At 40.4% G+C, this 19549-nt stretch overlaps 2 protein-coding genes across 2 annotated transcripts; one reads left to right on the top strand and one right to left on the bottom strand.

Moving 5' to 3' along the window:
• Window positions 1–13092: 13092 nt before the first annotated feature.
• Window positions 13093–16493, top strand: nms (neuromedin S). Its single transcript, XM_026294581.2, has 7 exons — window positions 13093–13259; window positions 13986–14032; window positions 14600–14656; window positions 14885–14911; window positions 15009–15062; window positions 15598–15678; window positions 16303–16493. The coding sequence occupies exons 1-7, from the start codon at window positions 13187–13189 to the stop codon at window positions 16333–16335; spliced, it is 372 nt and encodes a 123-aa protein (XP_026150366.1). The 5' UTR covers window positions 13093–13186; the 3' UTR covers window positions 16336–16493.
• A 128-nt stretch (window positions 16494–16621) lies between these two features.
• On the bottom strand, window positions 16622–19359 carry pdcl3 (phosducin-like 3). Its single transcript, XM_026294580.1, has 6 exons — window positions 19229–19359; window positions 18588–18705; window positions 18312–18402; window positions 17811–17954; window positions 17432–17640; window positions 16622–17264 (listed from the first exon to the last, which is right to left on the bottom strand). Exons 1-6 carry the CDS (start codon window positions 19232–19234, stop codon window positions 17116–17118), a joined length of 717 nt encoding a protein of 238 aa, XP_026150365.1. The 5' UTR covers window positions 19235–19359; the 3' UTR covers window positions 16622–17115.
• Window positions 19360–19549: the final 190 nt, after the last annotated feature.

Below are 19549 nucleotides of genomic sequence, written 5' to 3'. Positions count from 1 at the left end.
CTTTTCAGACCAGTGTAACTGTGACCTGATCCATTTCCACAGGACCCAGGTCACAAAGTTAAATAGACTACTTTGAGTGGTACTGCAGGTTGGGCTAAGTTTGCTCCCCCTGGCAGAGTTTACCACTAAGCAACTACAGGGACCCCCAGCTAGTAAATGCAGTACTCAACAAATGTTTTAGACCCCACATTTTAAACAATAATGCCGTCAATAGTCTTTATTCATCAACTGACTTCCTGCATTGCTCTGGAAAGGAGAGGAATGAAGCTGAGCCACAGTGAAACAGAGTACACGTGTGTAAATGAGAGGGACTCAAGTAGAACGTTGAGGTTACAGGGAGTAGAGGTGAAGAAGATGGAGGATTTTAAGGACCTAGGGTCAACAGTCTAGAGCAACGGAGAGTGTGGAAAAGAAGTGAAGAGACGTGTGCAAGCAGGTTGGAACGGGTGGAGGAAAGTGTCAGGTGTGATGTGTGACAAAAGAGTGTCAGCAAGAATGAAAGGAAAGGTGGACAAGACAGTGGTGAGACCAGCAATGTTGTCTGGTTTAGAGACAGTGGCACTGAGACAAAGACAGGAGGCAGAGCTGGAGGTAGCAGAGCTGAAGATGTTGAGGTTCTCTCTGGGAGTGACCAGGATGGATAGGATCAGGAATGAGGACATCAGAGGGACAGCTCATGTTAGATGTTTTGGAGAAAAAGCCAGGGAAGCCAGATTGAGATGGTTTGGACATGTTCAGAGGAGGGACAGTGAATACATTGGTAAAAGGATGCTGAGGTTAGAACTGCCAGGTAGGAGGCCTAGAGGAAGACCAAAGAGGAGGTTCTTGGATGTAGTGAAGGAGGACATGAGGATAGTTGGTGTGGGTGAGGAGGATACAGAGGATAGGGTTAAATGGAGGCAGATGTTTGGCTGTGGTGACCCCTGAAGGGAGCAGCCCAAAGGAGAAGAAGAAGTGTCTTCTCTCTGTTTATATAATCCCAGACTGACTCGATAATGTGGAGATCAGGGCTTTGGACAGGGCCACACCTTGTCACTAGAGATCTTTATGACTCGGGCTGTATGCTTGAGATCACTGTCATAGGGCAGATTGATTTGGGACTGATCCAATGAAGGTACTGCATGACAAAAATATATATTTAAATATTACACAAGGTGAAAATTGCCTTATTTACATCCTCTAAACCCAGAACATACCACGCGACCATGGAAAATCCAAGATAAATGATTGAATCTGTGACAACTCTTACAATCTATGATAATTTAATGTTGCATCTAGGTCTCTATTTAAGTTCCATTTACTGTAATATGGTAAGTTAAGTGCATTCATGTCTTGTAGATTATTTAGTGTAAATGCTGTAGAAGTTTTAAGATGTGACTTTTCAACAGTGTGAGCAACACAAACTGAACTTTGTTATTTGTCCTTTTTTGATGGAAGGCAGAAACATGTATCTCTAAATCTAAATCAAACTAAAATTACACACCTGGGGATTCATAAGAACTAGATGAGAAAATATGTCCCTTTTGGGTCTACAAACCCTTGAAGTTTCCACTATGAGGTTTCACGACATTTAGATCTATTGATCTTGCATGTATGTTACATGTATCACAGGTAAGACGGTGTTCTCAGTCTGTACCACTGCCAACAAAAACTTCCCTTCTGAGAACTCTGTGATTCTCTGGAGCTCATTTCTCCAAAGTGTCATAAACCCACTGGTATCCTATCTGTTCAACACACCCTGGAGGAAGTGCGTGTTTTATTTGTGTAGTGTGATGTTGATGGATGAAAGTTGATCTTGATAAGGTTTCATGGAGTGATATAACCTGCACACTAACACAGGTACAGAAACGTGCAGATGTCCATACAATCCAGAAACGCATCCGCATTCATCTGTAAATACACACCGTCTGGAACAACAACAATTTCTTCACAGTTTTATTGGTATGGTCAATTTTTCAATAATTGCATGTTTTCTATCACGGTTCATAATCTTATGAAACAGGCTTGAATGACCCACATTTTAGCAGTTTGTTCGTGGTGTTTTGTAATTTCTTGACACAGATCTCTTCATTGAAATAGAAATACTGGTACACTTCTTGCCAAAGCCTGTCAGTAAAGTGTGTCAGCACATGAGTTGACAATAATTAATGATTTTCTTTCCAATGCACAGCCTAGTGTACAATAAAATTACACTCACACATTTTCACTTTAATTAGTCTCAGCTCATCCGGATGTGACGGCAGACATGTTCTCACTGTGAATAACATAAAAATGTGGATAACAGTTCTAGCCACCACACTTCTAATTACAAAACAAGGGAAAGCAAGCTTGTACTGTGCTATTATTATATTCTTACCACTAGCACCACAATTTATATGTGACAGTTCTCCTAATGGACACATTTTAAAATTTAAATGAAAAGTTATGCTTTGGTCAAAATAGGTCAGTTCATAGTTAAAATTTGGTGTTAAAGCCCTGCAGGCATATTTATTATGTCAGATTACTTCCACTAGATGGTGACACTGGTTGACTGGTGGAGGGTTTGGGCTGCATGCAAACAGTATAAGCATTTAGTGTATTGGAAAACTATTTTATTCCAAAAACAATGACATAACAACTGTCACATGTATCCATGTTATGCTTAGCACAAAACATCAGCCACTAATTTCATTGTTAAAGTGAAGCATGTGTTAAATTAAAGTTGTGTGTCTGTATGACTCCCATGCTGTGTCATGTCTTGTGTAATTCTCTGGCCGTTCTGAATTAAATGCACTGTGATTTATTTTGTGTTTGACATGTTCTTACAGTGAGGAATATCATTTCTCCATCTATCCATTATCAATATCACGTGTTCTCTGCTCTAAGAGCACCTGTTTAACTCAATTCATAGTAAACCAGAACTTAGAAATCAGAAATGAATAAAAATGGAGAACATGGAGCAGACCCACTTCATGTAAGTCAGTAAAAACAACAACAAACAGTTTAAATAGCTATTTGACATGACATTGTCCATTTAGAGACTACTACTCAACTACTCATCAGCTGCCAGTCAGCTGTAGCTGCCAGTATGGCAAGTCTCTGTGGCCAACACCTCATGTCTTAATCCCAGTAATAATCCCAACACTCAGCTGAGGCTCTTCTGCTGGACTGTAATCCTCAGGATTCCCCTAAGAGTCACTGAGCTGCTGACTCATGATCAAACAGCCAGCATGATATTTCAATACGCCCACTGTGAGTGTGACACTGCATGATATACACAGTCATAACCACCAAGATGTTCTTATTCCCATTAACATTCAGACAGGTGACAAAACTAGCATCTGCAGTGGTGTACTGATTTGCTAATTTATATATATACACAAGACCTTGTTCCTGTAGGTACACACACATGTATGTGCACTTTACACCAGAGTTTGACCTAAATCTCTGGTCCTAAGCACTAGAAACATTCCTTGTGGCAAACATGTCCAAACTAATGTAATTTGGATGTGGACTGTGCCTACTGAGACATCATTGGTTGGTCTGTTTCTTATGGGTCTCTCCTGAGAAAAGAAGCCATAGTGGAATTAGGATGTTCTCTAAAAGCTGTGACCCTGTTGGATAAATTAAGGCACACATTTGAAAAAGACAAACTACCTCCTCTGTACAAAGACTTGGCCCAATAACGTGCCGAACCAGTCAGGTGCGTGAGGTACAGGCTCAATGATAGAAGCAGTTTTTTCTAAAAGGAACATTTCATGGACATTTGCATGGGATGATTGGAAGCTATGTCAAAAGGCAAACTGCACGAGGTGTTAATTTAGGGAGTTTAAAGAAAAAAAAAACAAGTAGGTTTGGAAGCATCTGAAGATGATTATTATTCTAATTATATTGTTTAACAGGTTTTGTTGGTTGGTTTGAAGTAAAGAGATAAGGAAGGCAGGAAGTGCTGAATGTCAAACAAGTAGCACTGTCTTTATGTGATTCTCTATGAGCAACACGTGACAGCCTGCTCTGCTGTCCTGGCTGACGGTCAGATGGCCTGCAGTTATTCTCCAGTCAATAGGGTGAGTCTAAATAGTTTTCTTAAGATACAGTATCCCAGGGTTTTCAATGCTTCATTGTACTGTGTGCTGTTCCCAGTGACACGCAATACAGGCAGCGAACAGGCAGAAGCAGCACTCTAAGAGACAGATTAACAGGACAGAAAACAATATTTTCAACCAAAACTATGTCTGGAAGCAGAGATAGATGCAGCACAGAGTAAGACTCCTGGGGTGTACGGCACTTGTCAGGGACCACCCGTCTGAGCTAACCTGTTTTCTTCCCTGCAGCTCTGAACAGCATTTGTGTGACTTTCCAGAGTTTTTCTCGTTCATTCTGTTCTGTATTTATCCTCTGACTGTTCCTGCTCTGCTGTTGATCTCAGAGGTTGTATAATGAAACTCCCTGCCTGCTATCATCCATCTCTGCCAAGTGCACAACATCCCTCATCATCAGCACATGTCTCAAATGCCATTCAGTAAAAACACATGCACCCAACTGCTGACTGCCTGCTCATTTACAACAGTACACACATACACACACACCTGCAGCACCACCTGTCCTCCATCTTCGCTTTGTGGTATCCAGTGTGTCTGGAGTCAGTGGGAGTAAATAATAAGAGCAGTCAGTGCCAACACGTGAGTGCTTGCTCTGCTGGCCCTCACACATGCAGCACAGAGGGGGGTGGAGGATGGGATGCTCTGGTTGCTATGGTGCCCGTTCCAGTTGCATTGACACCCCCTGTCTAGTTTACACACAAACACACACACACACACACACACACACACACACACACACACACACACACACACACACACGCACACATGCACAGAGAAAAAGGCGAGGCAATAAAAACACATTTCCTCATTCAATTTTCTGTCTCAAGCATCTGGCAATAATGTGAACAATGACACTAAAATGCTGCAGACTGCACTGGTGATGTTCCCCTGTTGTTTTGTTTATATGAAGTACCTGATTTGCCTGTGACAGTAACACTCTGTAGCACGTCTGGTTTGAGTCTGACACATCGAAGAGATTTCCCTTCACATCAGAATTCAGCACTGAAAGACAACATTACTCACCAGTGCTGTACCTATTATGTACATATAATACTAGATGTCAGCTAGTATAAGTTCTGGTGAGCTGTTCTGAACTTATAAAAGACAAGAGCTATCCAAACCTGTTTTTGTTCTTTTTCACAACCTCTTTCTTTCCTGTTTACCTGTTTAGACAAAGAACTAATTCAGTAAACTGATAGAAACTGTGCTACTGTAGTGGATTCATCTGTTCATTCATTTACAACTCTTCCACTTACGTTATTATTCCCCGTAATGTGACAAGTGTGCTGTTAATGTGGTGCATTAACTTCTTCTCCATGTTGATGGGGGAACTGTTTTGGATAATTGCACTATTACTTTGCTATTTACAGTTTGTTTAATTAAACTAGGAGCTGAAGCACTGAGAGCATCATGCAAGCAGCTGAGTGTACCAGAAGATGGCAGTCTGAGGTCTGGAATACATTGTGTGGTATGTGGATGTGTTCAAAGACAAACCTAGAGCTTCCATTTGGTTTCTCATCCAAAACTCACCTTTCAGTGTGCAAAAGATGTCTGTTTCACAGAAGGATCATATTCATATCATTTCTGTAAGACAAGTTTGCAACATGTCAGGAAACAAGAGGCAATGCAAGAGTAAAATAGTGAGCAAGACTATATAAATACGTTTACATTTACATATACAAATTTCTAGTTGACATTCTTCATGGTCCCTGTGTGGGACCATGTGTGTTATCTCATCATGTATTTATAACAGACTCATTTGCAATTAAAAACTTCAGCTCTTCATTCAGACAACTGTTCCTGTTGTCACTGAAGCATATAGGCCAGTGCTGGACAATGTTCTCATGCTGCCAATAAACTACTGTGACAATAAAACTCTATATGTTTTATGGTTACAACTGTGGTCTGTTATTAATCAATAAAGATAGCAGAAAAATCAATTCTTACAGGACAAATACTCACAACGCTGCCGAGCTGTATTCTCGCAAAGTGTTGTTAGTAATTAGGCCATAAAGATCGACTTTGCTGTGTTCTGTGTGACTCACTGCACGACTGTGTGCTCAGGATTACAACATATATGACATTCTGTGATGCTTCCAGTTGTAACTGTGAGGGCAGTAAATGCTGTGAACTCTGTACAAAACTTTTGGGCATCATTGAAGTGAGAGAACATTTTGAGATTTAATTTGTCTCTGAAGGGTGGCTTTGGTTAGGTGCTGTAGTTTAAAAATATTAGCAAAGTGTACAGGATTTCATGGGCTGGGAGGCAAAATTACAACTTCACCATTGGTTTTTAACAACATTAGGGCTGTAATTCTGTTGGCCACCCACCTCTTGGTGACACAAACCCTGGTCAAACACTATATGTCCACAAGAGGTCACTTGTCAGGTAAATGTGTGAGATTAGTATTTCAAGTCTCGCTTCTCTGTTGAGGACAGTGTGTGATTGTACAGTTGAGTATTTGACTCATTACAGCACAGAGTGATGACACACCACAGTTCACTTGTCACCAATCATCACTGCCTGTCGTTGGGCCTGTCGGAGCTCACACTCTGTTCCTTCATTTCTGATGGATGCTACTATGACAGTACATTTGACTCACCTGACAGTGAGTTTAATTAGGCCACATGTGGTGATATGAAGGCTGCCTCAGGCTGAACTCTTCTGGTTTGTCTGAAACCCAGAAGAAAAACTTGCAGTCACAGCATCTTCTTTTTGTTGGCATCCGGAAGAAAGACAGCATGTTATTATTACAGCTTGTCCTTGCACAATTAAAGAGGCAGTTTAATATGAGAGTGGCCAAAAACAATGTAGAAGAGTATCTGAGACGCCTCATTTGGTTTTGTCAGATGTGTAAAACCTGACAGCTCAGCTGCCATGCAGTTGTGTTTTACAATACTTCTTTTTGGTGAAAAAAGTAATGTGATTTAGAGTTAGCTGTTAAATAAACAGTTTCCCTTTTTGGTCTCCCCTTAAGTAACTTTGAGGAGTTTAAACTCTGACAGTGTAAAATCTATAGCTGCCCCTTGCTGCACAGTTTCATTAAATTGAAATATTGTACTTGCTTTGTGCATTAATCTTTGCATTTTTCACATAATTGTGAAAGTGATTATGTAAACTCATGGTGGGTGAGTGGTTAGCACTGTTGCCTCATAGCAAGAAGGTTTGAAACCCATCAGGGGCCTTTCTGTGTAGAGTTTCCATGTTCTCCCCGTGCTTGTGTGGGTTTTCTCCAGGTACTCTGGTTTCCTCCCACAGTCCAAAAACATGTATGTCAGGTTGATTGGTGACTCTAAATTGCCCATAGGAGTGAGTGTGAGTGTGTGAGGTTGTTTGTCTCTATGTGGCCCTGTGATCGACTGGTGACCTGTCCAGGGTGGACCCCTGCCTTTCACCCAGAGAGAGCTGGGATAGGCTCCAGCAGATCCCTGGGACCCTGGTTAGGAATAAGGGGGTATAGAAAATGGATGCATGGCTGGATGGATTATGTAAACCCAACTCAAGGCCTATAAGTACATTTTAGCTTTACTCAAACACAGAAGAAGCTTCGATCATCACACATAGTTGTAGGATATTGTTTGGCTTTTTTTTTTCAGGTTGCTCCATAGTTCAGTTTTTCTTTGACATCCATGGTTTATTGAGACTATATATAATATGTCTCATCCAATAATATGTTTGTGTGTTGCTAACTTTTACAGCTCATGTGAGTGGGATCCAAAGATTTGTTTATTGACTGTGCAAATCACACAGCAGGTTGAATTGAAATTTTACAATCGTTTGCATCTAACAAGTCTGCCAAGCTGAAACCAAACTCTACCCTGGTGCCTGAAAAGATGCTGGAGGGAATAACATTGCCAGAACATTGCTTGTGTGCTTGTGTGTGGACCCAAATTGAACCTTTGAATGCTCACACGAATCCACACTACAGAAAGACCTATTTATGTATAAAATGATTTTGGGGACATATAGAAAATAAATAAAAATAAAATCTAGATTTTTTATTGTGAAATTGACTTGCAATTTGTTGTTGTTTGGGTGCAGCATTTGGTTTTGGAGCATTATCCTATGAGTAATACAGGCATGATTAACATATCGAACAGTGGACTTGTTAAATGTTAAAGCTCAAATTAAGCACACTAATTGTGGGAAAGCAGGAATTGTTTTAACAGGTTTGATTTGATCAGACCTTTAAAAACAATTCTTCAGAAAAAAGTCTTCCAGCTCACATATGCAGTGACATCATACGGACACGTGGGAGATGATCAGACACAGAAATGTGCTGTTTTCTTCAGTAATGTTTTGTTCTGTCATCCAGCTGCTGCACACAAAGTACTGGTGTCCCTCCACTCTTATTTGCGCCTCCCCCCCCGTCAGTAGAGGGTGTTGCTGGCCTCTGATTCACACTGACTGTGCTGCATTGGTCACTGTGTCTTAATGGAAAGCATCTGTCTCTCACCACATATTCGACGTGATGCTGCACAAGCCGCTCCGCTGTGAGCGATGAGTCTGTATGTGATGCACCCAGCAAACAGCTTCATGTCATTTGAGTGCATAACTAACACACATTCAACAAATACAGTCATAGTCTCTCAGTAAAGAAGGATAATTAGCTAGGTTTGGTTTCAATTAGAAACTGAAATAAAAAGAGCCCTGATGGAAACTAAAGCAGGGTTAACTCTATGATTTGGGGCTATTGGGGCAGACTACAGCACTACTGTGATGTATTTCATATTATTGGTGCAAAGAAATAAAGTATATTTATTAAAGTAATTGTATGCTACTCTCCTTTACTCTATTTCATGTCTTTTTGCATTGATGGAAAATGTACTCAAATCATTTAGTCCATTCATAACAATTAGCCCCAGCACCTCTTTGGCTGTGTGTCCGATGTGATGTATGCATCTGCTGTTAGCAGCTTGCATGGATGCCAGTTTACTTTGTCTTTTCATTTTTTATTACAGATTTTACAAGTTAGAGAAAAGCTCTGATGTAGCTATGTGCTTGCTGACATGCCTGTTAGAGGCAGGGGAAAGGGCAAATTTGAAGTTGGTGCTGCCAAGAGAAGCTGCAGCTGCACCTTCTCCAGCGAAAAACATTGTAATTTGATCACAAATCATGGTCATCGAAAAGTGTTGAGCAATGCCCTTTGAATTGTGGGTGTTTGAAAATTCCCTGAGCAGCACTTGAGCTGCATCGACCATGTGAGATGCGACACAATGATTCATTTTAAAGGTGAGGTCTGCTGGCAGGGCAAGCTGAGTTATGGGGTTAATAAGGGAAAGACCATTGATGTGCCTCAACAACAAAGTGATGTGACTTGCTCATTAATGCCAGAGCTTGATAAATACAGGCCCCCCTAAAAACAATGAGGAATCAGGACCTCTCTTATTGTTAAAAGTCAACTCTGGAGAAGCTCTGGTTTCTATTCTAGACAGATATTATACAGTATATAGTTACAAGGTGCGAGTCTTTTCCCACTGACTTTCATTTGGAATTTCTATCATATAGAGACTGACAAATGACAGTATCCTATTTTTATGTATTTATTTTTGTCTATTGTCAACAAATCTAATGAGAAGTCCATCTTTCAGTGCTTTCAAACTTCCCTTTCATGTGTTTGGCCCATTCATTCCTTCATGTAAATCTTGAAAACTTCATATTAAAATACATTTTACATATTTTCATGGTTTGTTTTGGACTATGTCATTTTCTGAGCATTACAGTTTTTGCCAATTGTTTTGCTATCACAAGTAATTTGTATATTTGTACATTTCCAGGAGCTGGATGGTGTACTATATGAGAAAGTAGGCTGCAGCATGTGTGTTCATAATGAAGGAACATGTCACCCAGTGCATCTGAGTGGCCTGTTAATATTTTTTTAAATTGAGATTTATACTGCAAAGAAACAAAAATAACTTCCATTTTTAACGAATATTATAATGAATTTCTTGATGGTGTCATTTTCTTCTTTGGACTTGTCGACAAGCAACAGAACCACCCAAATGCAAAAACATGCTTTCTGCTAGATGCAGAATATCCATCTCTATTCGGCTTTGCCTGTTTGTGTAGTCTAAGCCACAAAGAAAGTCAATGTGCTTATTTGCACGATCATATGCAATCAACAGCAACACTTCAGAAGGGTGCTGTAGCAAATCAAACTTACATACACACAAACAGACGCAGCAATCAGGGACTATCACACATCAGAACCTCTGAAAAACCATACAACATTCATAGCGATGAAGCAGCTGCTGCAACAAACCAATCAGTTCTAAAAGGCTGTGCTGGAAAACGCAAGACTGCAGGACATTATCCTATCACGCTCTATTACTGGGGAGTGTATCCCACAGGTAGCAGGTGTACAGACACAGCACATATGTCAACCTATGTGCCGCATATGTCCACAGGCAGATACAATGGGGATGACTGGGACACTAATGGCCATTTTTTGAGGGACATGTCATGCACCATGTAGTTATATAAAAGAAAAAAAGATATGGACCAGGACTGTCCATCATCTTCACATTGCTGCTGAAAGTTCTGTCACTCAGGTCTGATGCTCTTTCATTAACATGAGCAGACTTTGAGTTTTTAATTCTCACCTAGAACATGAGATGAAAGATTTGATCCTCGGGCGAGACAGGGCTGGACTTTGTCCGGCAGAGACTGATGGCCAACAGTTTGAGTGATTTTAGCTCGGAGGAAGGAAATGCCCTCAACACATTAGTTAGAAATGATGCATTTTAGAGAGAATTATTAACTGGAGAAGTGTTTATTCAGAAGAAAATGTCACAGATCACATTTAATATAAAACTACTGATGCAATAGTCAGTCCAAGGTGGTGGACCGACCAACAGACTGACAGACAGATGGACACAGTCATTCCTACGGGCATTTTTAAAATTGAACAATTACTAGTTGGTTGTTTTGAAGGTATTTCGTAAAGGCAAATCTAACTAAATGTTTTGTTCACCACAGTATAAAAACTTTAACCTGTTTGGGAATCAATTTCCCACTTCAATTAAAGATGGTAAATAACATAAAATAACATAAAATCATATAAAACTGAAAATAAAAGTGATGTATTAGTCAAACGCTGCTGTTTAGGACAGTCACTGCATTTCATATTTCACAGTGTACTCTGCTTTGTTTCTCTGTGGTTGTGTATGTGTCATGTACATTTGTCAAAAATAAAAAGCAGCTCTGCAGCATCTTCTCTGTGGACCAGTTATTTCTATTTCCTTTGTTTTTCTGCAGGCCAATCACACAGGATGGACGTGATTACCAGGTCCTTAAATGCTCTGCACAAGAGTGAACAGTGTTTGAGTTTATTGCTGGTTTATTTCTGCCACATGACAGTCTGCTGAGCAGCTCGTTTTAGTTTTTAGCCTGATTTAGATGTATTACGTATTATTTGTTATTCACGGTCATGCAAAACGAAAAAATAAAAACCAGTGGTGTAGATAAACTGAATCAGATTTTTGCACATTTAAAATAATTTATTCTCCAAAGGTGCAAGCAAAGCAGCAATAATTTTCAAACCTTATTAATGTTATTAAACAAACTGCTGTTTGGAGCCGAGCAGCTAGTGCTAGAGCTTGGAAAACCAGATAACTTTCACTGTACAAAGCCAAATAGTACGACAAGGGGCGAGGGGGCATTATTACACTACCTGTGAAGGTCAGATGTTGTCTTTCAAATCATGTATAAGTGACACACGGAATGTGATTCCCTGGTTTAACATGAGCGGCAGCCTGGTTAAATGCAGCTCTGCCTCCAGTCTACCTGATCAGAGCAGTTAATCCCTGACCAGAACAAAATGCAGCGTGCACACTGGAGCACAACCTGCTATCTGATCAGTTTAATAAAACAACAGTTTGTCTCTGGATCCATCTGTTTGATGTGCGTACAGCAGCAGAAACCTTTTTATCCTACACTGAGTGATAAGATCATATTGTTAAAGTTAAAGTGAATTATATTACTAATATATATTGCCATATAGCAGTTACTACGTGATGACCTCAGAGACTTCTGAGGGACACCAGGACAAAATGTTTGGACATCATGGAGAAGGAGTTTCAGGTTTACCAGCAGCTCTGATAAAACATGAGATGACTCAGGAAGGACAGGAAGGGTTTCACTTGAACGTGACTGACTTGGAAGAGGCAGAGCCCGAGGATTCAGTGGAAGCCTTACTAATCTCTATTAAATATTCTACAAGTTGCCGGGATGTGATTTGCACTGACGCTAAAAGCCTTTTATTGTTGGACTGCTTCAGATGACACACCTCTCCACCATCACATAAAGCAGTTTCATGTGAACTTGCTGACAGGAGTGTTTAAAGTTTCGGACCTACAGTAGGGCCCTGGATGATCTTCTACAGATAACTGGTTATATCTTTATGTCGGGAAAACAAAAGTTTGTTTCCACAAAATAACACAAAATAAACCAACATGAGAAATGATGTTATCCAGTATAAGAAGTTGAGCTGACGCCCAGAGTGATGAGACTGAACAACATCATGTAGACAGCAGGTCCAGCCATTATAGACAGGTCGGCCATGACGCCTGGACCACACAGATGAAGTACAGTTGAAATATACTGACTGGGATATATTCATTTTTAATGAACACACTGTACATGGAGACTCGTCCTTGCTGTTACATGGCATCATTCAGCACACTGACATCACAGAGGGCAGACTGAGCATGTCCCTGAGTTTCATCGTTATTCTCATAGTGAATTAATGAATCCTATGTGGCGGTACTACTGCGTGTGTTTGGGAGTGTGAGTGCAGAGAGAGAGAGAGATACAGTCTGCTTGGTGCGTTGGATTTGCGCAAGCAGGCGTGCGCGCTCGGTGTGATTGGTCTGCGGGGATAAGGGGGTGACTGTCAGCGCGCAAAGTTGTGTGCTTTTTAAACTGCTGCGGGTGGAGGGCACGGTGTTCAGACTCACATAGCTCTTGCGGACCGAGATCAACAAGTACGAGCACAGCCGAACCGAGCCAAACCGAGCAGAACCGAACCGGACCGAGCAGCACAGCAAAGCTCTTCCAAAGGCGCGCAAAGACAGAGAGGACGAGGAGCGAAGGAAACCCAGACATGACTCTGTCAGCTGTGCCACAACTTTTTCTTTTATGTTTATTCTGGTTCCTTGGATGTTGGAGCACAACAGGTAAGTGATTGACAGGACTTTAACATGTTTATCATGTTTCAAAATAATAGTTCGCAAGTGTTCAAAGAGTAAAATGTAAAAAAAAAAGCGAACATATTTTTGAAGAAACACATTTTAAACGCATTTGGTCCAAAAATTATAAATTTGTTGGATTGGATTTTTACAGAAGTTTCAAAATTAAAGCTAATAATTAAAAAAACATAGAGCTATAATTAATCAAAGTGATGCTGGGAGATAAAGGAACGATAAAGTTGAATTAAAATATGATCTTTACATTTGAGAGATTCTGTGTAGGAAAAATCCCTGACAAACACTTTAAATTTTTTTGGAATATATTCTTTTCATCTCAATGTAAATGACTCTCAATTATAAGTAAAGTAACAAACATATTAGTTGCATAATGTACTTGGAGAAACAAAAAGTATAATGTAATAGGCATGAGGCAGTCTAAAATTAAAATTCGTGAAAATGATCCATCCTGACCTGCCAACATCACTGCAGCAAAGCAAGAAGGGAGTTGACCACTCTATGTTTAAAACTCTACAGTAAACAGACATTTGTAAAGATGTTGATATTCAGCACCTGAACCTATTGTTTATTAGTGTGAAAATGCCAATGATTTGGCATATTTGCAGATTGACTTTCATCAATTTCATCATACACATTTCATTTTGTGTATCAACTACACCAGTTGCGTCATATGTGTCACATATGCTCTTCTTCCAGATACCAGTCCTTATGATCAGTGGGAAGATGGACTAGCGTTAAAAAAGGCAGGGAACGATCTTTCCATTTTACTCTCAGACTCATCTAATCTCTGTATCACTGAGACCCCCTGACAACTGTATGCATGTTTTTCTCTGCTTCCTCCTTTTTTGGTGCCTTTCTGTGTGATGTTTAAATCACCTAATGATTTCAGCTCATGTGTAAAAAACAAGAAGCTTGGAAAGCAAAGTAGAAAGGTAGTGAAATAACGTGGTGGTTGTGGAGCCTTCAGTTCAGCTCTATCACAGCTTTTCCTTCTAACTCAGTGGTTAACCAGCACAGTCTCATGTGAGCTTCGCCACCTATGATCTGTTTAAAGTATAACATGCAAAAGAAGATAGCTGCTATATCGAAGTGACCTGCATGTGCATTTAATTCAAATACTCCAGAAGAAGCAAAGCTCGGAGTGACTGTACGATGTTGGAAACCCAGAGATTTTTCAAGTGATTTAATTTAAAGCCCAGGGAACATTTAGTTTTTCTTCTTGAAGCTGCTGTGGTCAATATTGAGACTGAGATATTGTGTTGCATTCACTGCCCATTATTAATTGATAATTAAGTGTTGTTTGTCTGTAGGTGCAGGGAGTCCAAGGTGATAAATTGAGTGATACTTTGTGGAGAGATCAAAATGAGGTAAGTGATAAGCAAAAACAAGCTACACATATTAAATACAGTATTTGTGTCAAATATACAATATGTGTGTCTGAAGTAACTGACATCTTGACAGATATACGGTAAACACAAGACTAAGGTGCATGACGGTTATGTTCTGGCTAAATATGGCACTGTAGTGAGAGTGATTCTGTAAGTGGACAATGCAAACATCGTGATATTAATGTGAATGAATCTGTTTCTACACAGGAGCAAGTCCAGAACGTTTTCAAACGAGTAAGTGTCTTCCTGAGTGGGGATTGTTTTCTGTGCCAGCTTTCTGATATTTGTTCATCAGCAGCTCACCAACACTGGGATTTCTCCTTCTTTCCAGTTCCTGTTTCATTACTCCAAAGCGCGCAACTCTGTCGGACCTGTACAGCAAGAGGTGAGCAGAGGAAGCGACACCGATGTTAACTTATTATTTTTTTAATGATGATCCACAGCAGAGATCACACCTCTGAACGGGAAACACAGATTCAATTACCTGTTTGAAGCTGTTGATTTGGTTGAGTGGTGCATTAAACAGATCAGTGTCACCAATTTAGAAATTCAGATATTCCTTTTACTTCTGTTGATATTAGCTGCTGAGAGTGAATGGGTCTCTTGCACTAATAACTGAGTCCTCACATCTAAGTTAAGTTCATGTTTTAGCTTTGAAATTAAGCTCAATACATAACATGCATTAATAGTATTTAACTAAAATATACTACTAATGTTAAATGTCGTGTATAATCAACGATACAATAACTCGGCTAATAGAACTTTAATTTAACTTAGAAATAAAACACAATAAGCACATAAGACTGCACGCTTACCAGTTTTTACTCTAAATACAGCCTCAAATCTGATAAAACTCCACCATCAGTACCCTCAGATGATCAACACGGTCATTAAGCTGACTCTTCTCTTTGCCCCTGCAGGCTGCAGTCCACTCTGTTCACCCTCTGCTGCAACTTCTGCCCAAGCTTTCCCAGAGACGAAAGAAGAAGGTGGTAGTTTTGGTGAGAAAGTTAAAGACACATATGCCGAGTTTCTCTGTCAGGTATTTGTTCATCACAAGCTACTGTGTCAGTTTGTTCATAGAAGAAACACACAAGCAACAGGCACCTGGAGACAGCCCCTATTTAGGCCTCACTAGGCAGGAAATTGAAATTATGTTGAGTGTGAGGAAACGTCATATTTAAGGGCCTGGTTTTTGGTTTTTTTAAGAACAGTGGCTCCAAACCTCTTTGGGAGGTGACACCTAAAGCTGTATTACCTGTAAACTTTTATGACGGCCTCAACTTCTCATTTGATCTGAATTACTGTTAGATGTGAAAAGGTAAAATGAGCCAGAATTTTAACATTTTGGGAAATGAAACTGAGTAAAAAGTGGGAAAATAAATTTGTGCTATTATGCCAGTCTATGTCACGTAAAGTAGCAGACACAAGCCTTTGAAACAAGTGTGATACTGGACGTTTGAACTCTTAACGTAACCTTTTTACAAAGCTTCCTTGTTGGGCACCAAAGTAGTGAAGCAGATTGAGAAAGAGCCAGGATAAATCACATTAAATGACAGCACTGTTTGAGTTCGATTTACTGCTGACACTGACTTTTCTTTTTCTCTGTCTTGCTAATGAAACAGAAGATTCGAGGGCTGCCGGAGGGGATGTTGTAAAAGAAAAATCCAAAACAAACAAAAGAAATCAGATGGAAGAGGTGTAGCAGACAGCTTCGCCTGTGGACATCACACCCACACTCGACTGATGGACCGACACACAACATCTGCGACATGTCTCTCCAGACAGGAACATGACTTTTTTGTTAAAGTATTATTTAGATGGAAAAATAGAATTGCACTGCCATGGCTGCCATGTGTTTTACTGCTTCCAAATGTCAGTGTAAGTGAATGTGAAATGTTGCACTGTTACAGGTGTCACAAAATACAAACAAAAGGCTCAAAATAAGCTCTGAAGCAAGTCCTTTATAGTCAACAGTGACAGATTCCAAAAAATGAGCACTTAGGAAAAAACGTGGCAATGATTATTGTGGAAATAAGGTGAACTTTTAATTTGATAGATTTAATATACATGTTAATTTTGTGACAAAACTATCATGAAAAAATTAAAAATTAGTCTGATCAATTTGTAAATATTCATGTAATGAAGTTGGATGTTTATTCCAATTACATATGGGTGACTGTCGTGCTGTACCACTTTCTGACAGAACTGTACAGGGTGATTCATCACAAGGTCATTGGTTTGATTCCCCCATCCAGGTGTCCTGTCAAAGTGTCCTGGAGCAGGACTGAGCCCAGCATAAGAGCGCCACCTACATGGTTAAGATATGAAATGTAATTGCCGTCCCTGCAAAACGCATCATCATTAAAGGTCCTCTGAGTGTATCCCACATAGCAGCCACACGGTCTTTCTGAGTTAGAGTGACAGGAGTTTTTTTTCTAATAGTCCTCATCATCAGAGTCACCGTCCTTTCGTGTGGGAAGCGAACATTTGATTGATGACATAAGCTTGTCTTCGATTTGCTTCTTGGGGTTTTCCTCCAGGTCGGTCTTCACTGCCCCAGCCTCTGATAACCTCCACTCCAGCTCTGGGAAGACAAACTGGACTTAATACAAACCCTTTAAGCAAAATATGATCAGATATACAGGATGTGACTGTGTGTTTGGTATGCAGGATTTGGTGAACTATGTACACAAATGGGGCTGGCAAACATTTTCCATTGGGAAAATGAAATAATAGCAAGTTTCTTCTTACCTTCAACTTTGAGGTTCATGCCACCAAACACCAGCGGACCGATGAACTGAGCCTTCATCTCCCCCTCAAAATAGACAAAGATGGTTGGCAGGTTTCGGTCTGGGTAGTTGGGGATGCAGGTGGTGGAAATGGACTTGAGAAACTTGGTCTGGGGGAACTTTCTGGCCAACGTGCTGAGGTGCTGGTTGATGAGGCTACACAGAGGTATGCTGGGAAATCACATGAACAGAATGAAGGGTAACAGATCTGTTAGTGTTGCATCGGTTTTCATTGAGAGGGTCATTTCATTTTATTGTGGTTCTCAAAGTTTTTGTTCTACATGTTGTTTCTGTAAGTGTTTTGCCTTTGTTCAGGTGCCTGAGGTTGTGGGATGACCTACCCCTGTTTGTAGAGGTGCAGCACCACCCAGATGCCATCTCCAGCCTTGTTGACCTCTTTGACATAGTCCTGCCCTGAGATTTCCCCCACCTCCCCAAACACATTTTTCATCTGAGCTGCCTTCCACTCTGCAAGACGCTTCTGTCTGCAAGGAGAGACAATTCACATCACTATTCTGACACATTGGAAATATTAATCTGTTATGAGAGTGTCATTTTGGATTTGGAGAATCTGGAATCAAAATTAGTGACTTGTGGGGCAAGGTTTTACCTAAATACTAAGTAATTTTAATTAAAATGTTAATGTGGCCATGAAATGTTATCAATCAACATGAGAGGTTGGTCATTGGTTTGGCGATTTAGGCAACTATAACATCAGTGTCTCAACTCATCACTGTGGTCACAAATGTTTTTCCTCCAGCCCTTCACACACAACAATGTAATGCACATGACTGGGACTTAAGTCAGTACACGAGTCCCCTCCATGCATCCCCTCCACTCACCTGTACATCTCAATGGCAGCCTCATCATCCTCACCAAACTCATCTTCATTCTCCTCCAGTTCATCCAGTGTCATGCTCTCATACGTTTTAACTGTTCAGATACAACAACAGCCACATTTCACATGTTCTAGGGCTCAAATGGTGTAGCCAATAACTTTTATTTCATCTGCAAATAAAAACAAAACTACAGGGTGCACACTTTAAACCATGCACAGTGAATCTCCCACCTTAAGAGACACAGAAACACTGACATTTGTCTCAAACTCTCTCTCTTACCAACAGACTGTGGCTGAAGGGCCAGCTCCTCCTCTTCATCATCTTTAGGTGTCTCTTTGGGAGGAAGAATGCCTTTCTTCCTCAGGATATCGTTCCACTCTGTGTCTTCATTTGGGTCCTGTGGAGAACATCAAGCAGACATACTGTCAGTCTGAGTTTCCTTAAGCTCTGATACATTCTGCTTTTTAAAGATCAGTAACAACTTTCCCATCACAGCAATGACTGAGATCAACAGCTGCTGATAAAGGGATGGGACGAATAGAACAAATAAAGTTTTAAAGTGAAAGATTTTCAAAACAAAAGCCGAGCATTTCCCTCAACGCCCTAATTTAGTTTAGTTTTGGAGAGGCTTACTACTTACTACTTCTTTCTACCCGCTACTCGATTGGTTTCATCTCTAGTGCCCGCTAATTTCATGTCAGCGGCTCCGTTTTGTTATTTCATATAAGCTCGGTCGTTTTTTCGCATTTAGCTCGCTAACAGAAAAGCTACCGTTTAAACTGCTAACACGCCTTAGCTAACTTTCACAGCTCCGTACTCAGATTATCTCCACACACTACAGGGACATCAACCGGCGGTAAATCAGCACACTCCCCAACATTAAACCACAGGCGTTAAAAGTCTATTGAATCGTTACCAACCTGCATTTTGACACACAAATCTCTCCTCTGAAATCACACCGCTGCTCTCCTCCCAGACACGGAAACAGAAGGAGCGCACACAGACAAATTCCGGCAGAAAACAAAACTACGTCAGACAAGCACAAATTACGTTCATGGTTGGAATAAAATCAGTTTAACTAAATATAACACAAATGTAGCTGTAGTTTTTTAAATTGCGCTATAGATTGGCAATTCTTGTCTAAAAATGCGAGGAACATCGCCTTTGAGCTGAGCGTGGGACAATAATAAATGTGACACCAACTTCCTTTGCAGCTCAATATGACCATATAAGGAGTGGGA

This window comes from Mastacembelus armatus, chromosome 21 (genome assembly GCF_900324485.2).
Source record: "Mastacembelus armatus chromosome 21, fMasArm1.2, whole genome shotgun sequence".
NCBI classification, from domain to species: domain Eukaryota; kingdom Metazoa; phylum Chordata; class Actinopteri; order Synbranchiformes; family Mastacembelidae; genus Mastacembelus; species Mastacembelus armatus.
The sequence above is the reverse complement of the archived record's forward strand: the minus strand, read 5'-3'. Positions and strand labels throughout refer to the sequence as shown.

Excerpts from the sequence above, each read along its gene's own strand:
- nms (XM_026294581.2), top strand. The coding sequence starts at position 13,187 with ATGACTCTGTCAGCTGTGCCACAACTTTTTCTTTTATGTTTATTCTGG. Across the intron at positions 14,033-14,599 it reads ATGGACTAGCGTTAAAAAAG|GTGCAGGGAGTCCAAGGTGA; the intron begins GCAGGGAACGAT and ends GTTTGTCTGTAG. Across the intron at positions 14,912-15,008 it reads TCCAGAACGTTTTCAAACGA|TTCCTGTTTCATTACTCCAA; the intron begins GTAAGTGTCTTC and ends CCTTCTTTCCAG.
- pdcl3 (XM_026294580.1), bottom strand. Across the intron at positions 17,955-18,311 it reads GCTGCCATTGAGATGTACAG|ACAGAAGCGTCTTGCAGAGT; the intron begins GTGAGTGGAGGG and ends CTCTCCTTGCAG. Across the intron at positions 17,641-17,810 it reads CTGCACCTCTACAAACAGGG|CATACCTCTGTGTAGCCTCA; the intron begins GTAGGTCATCCC and ends GTGATTTCCCAG.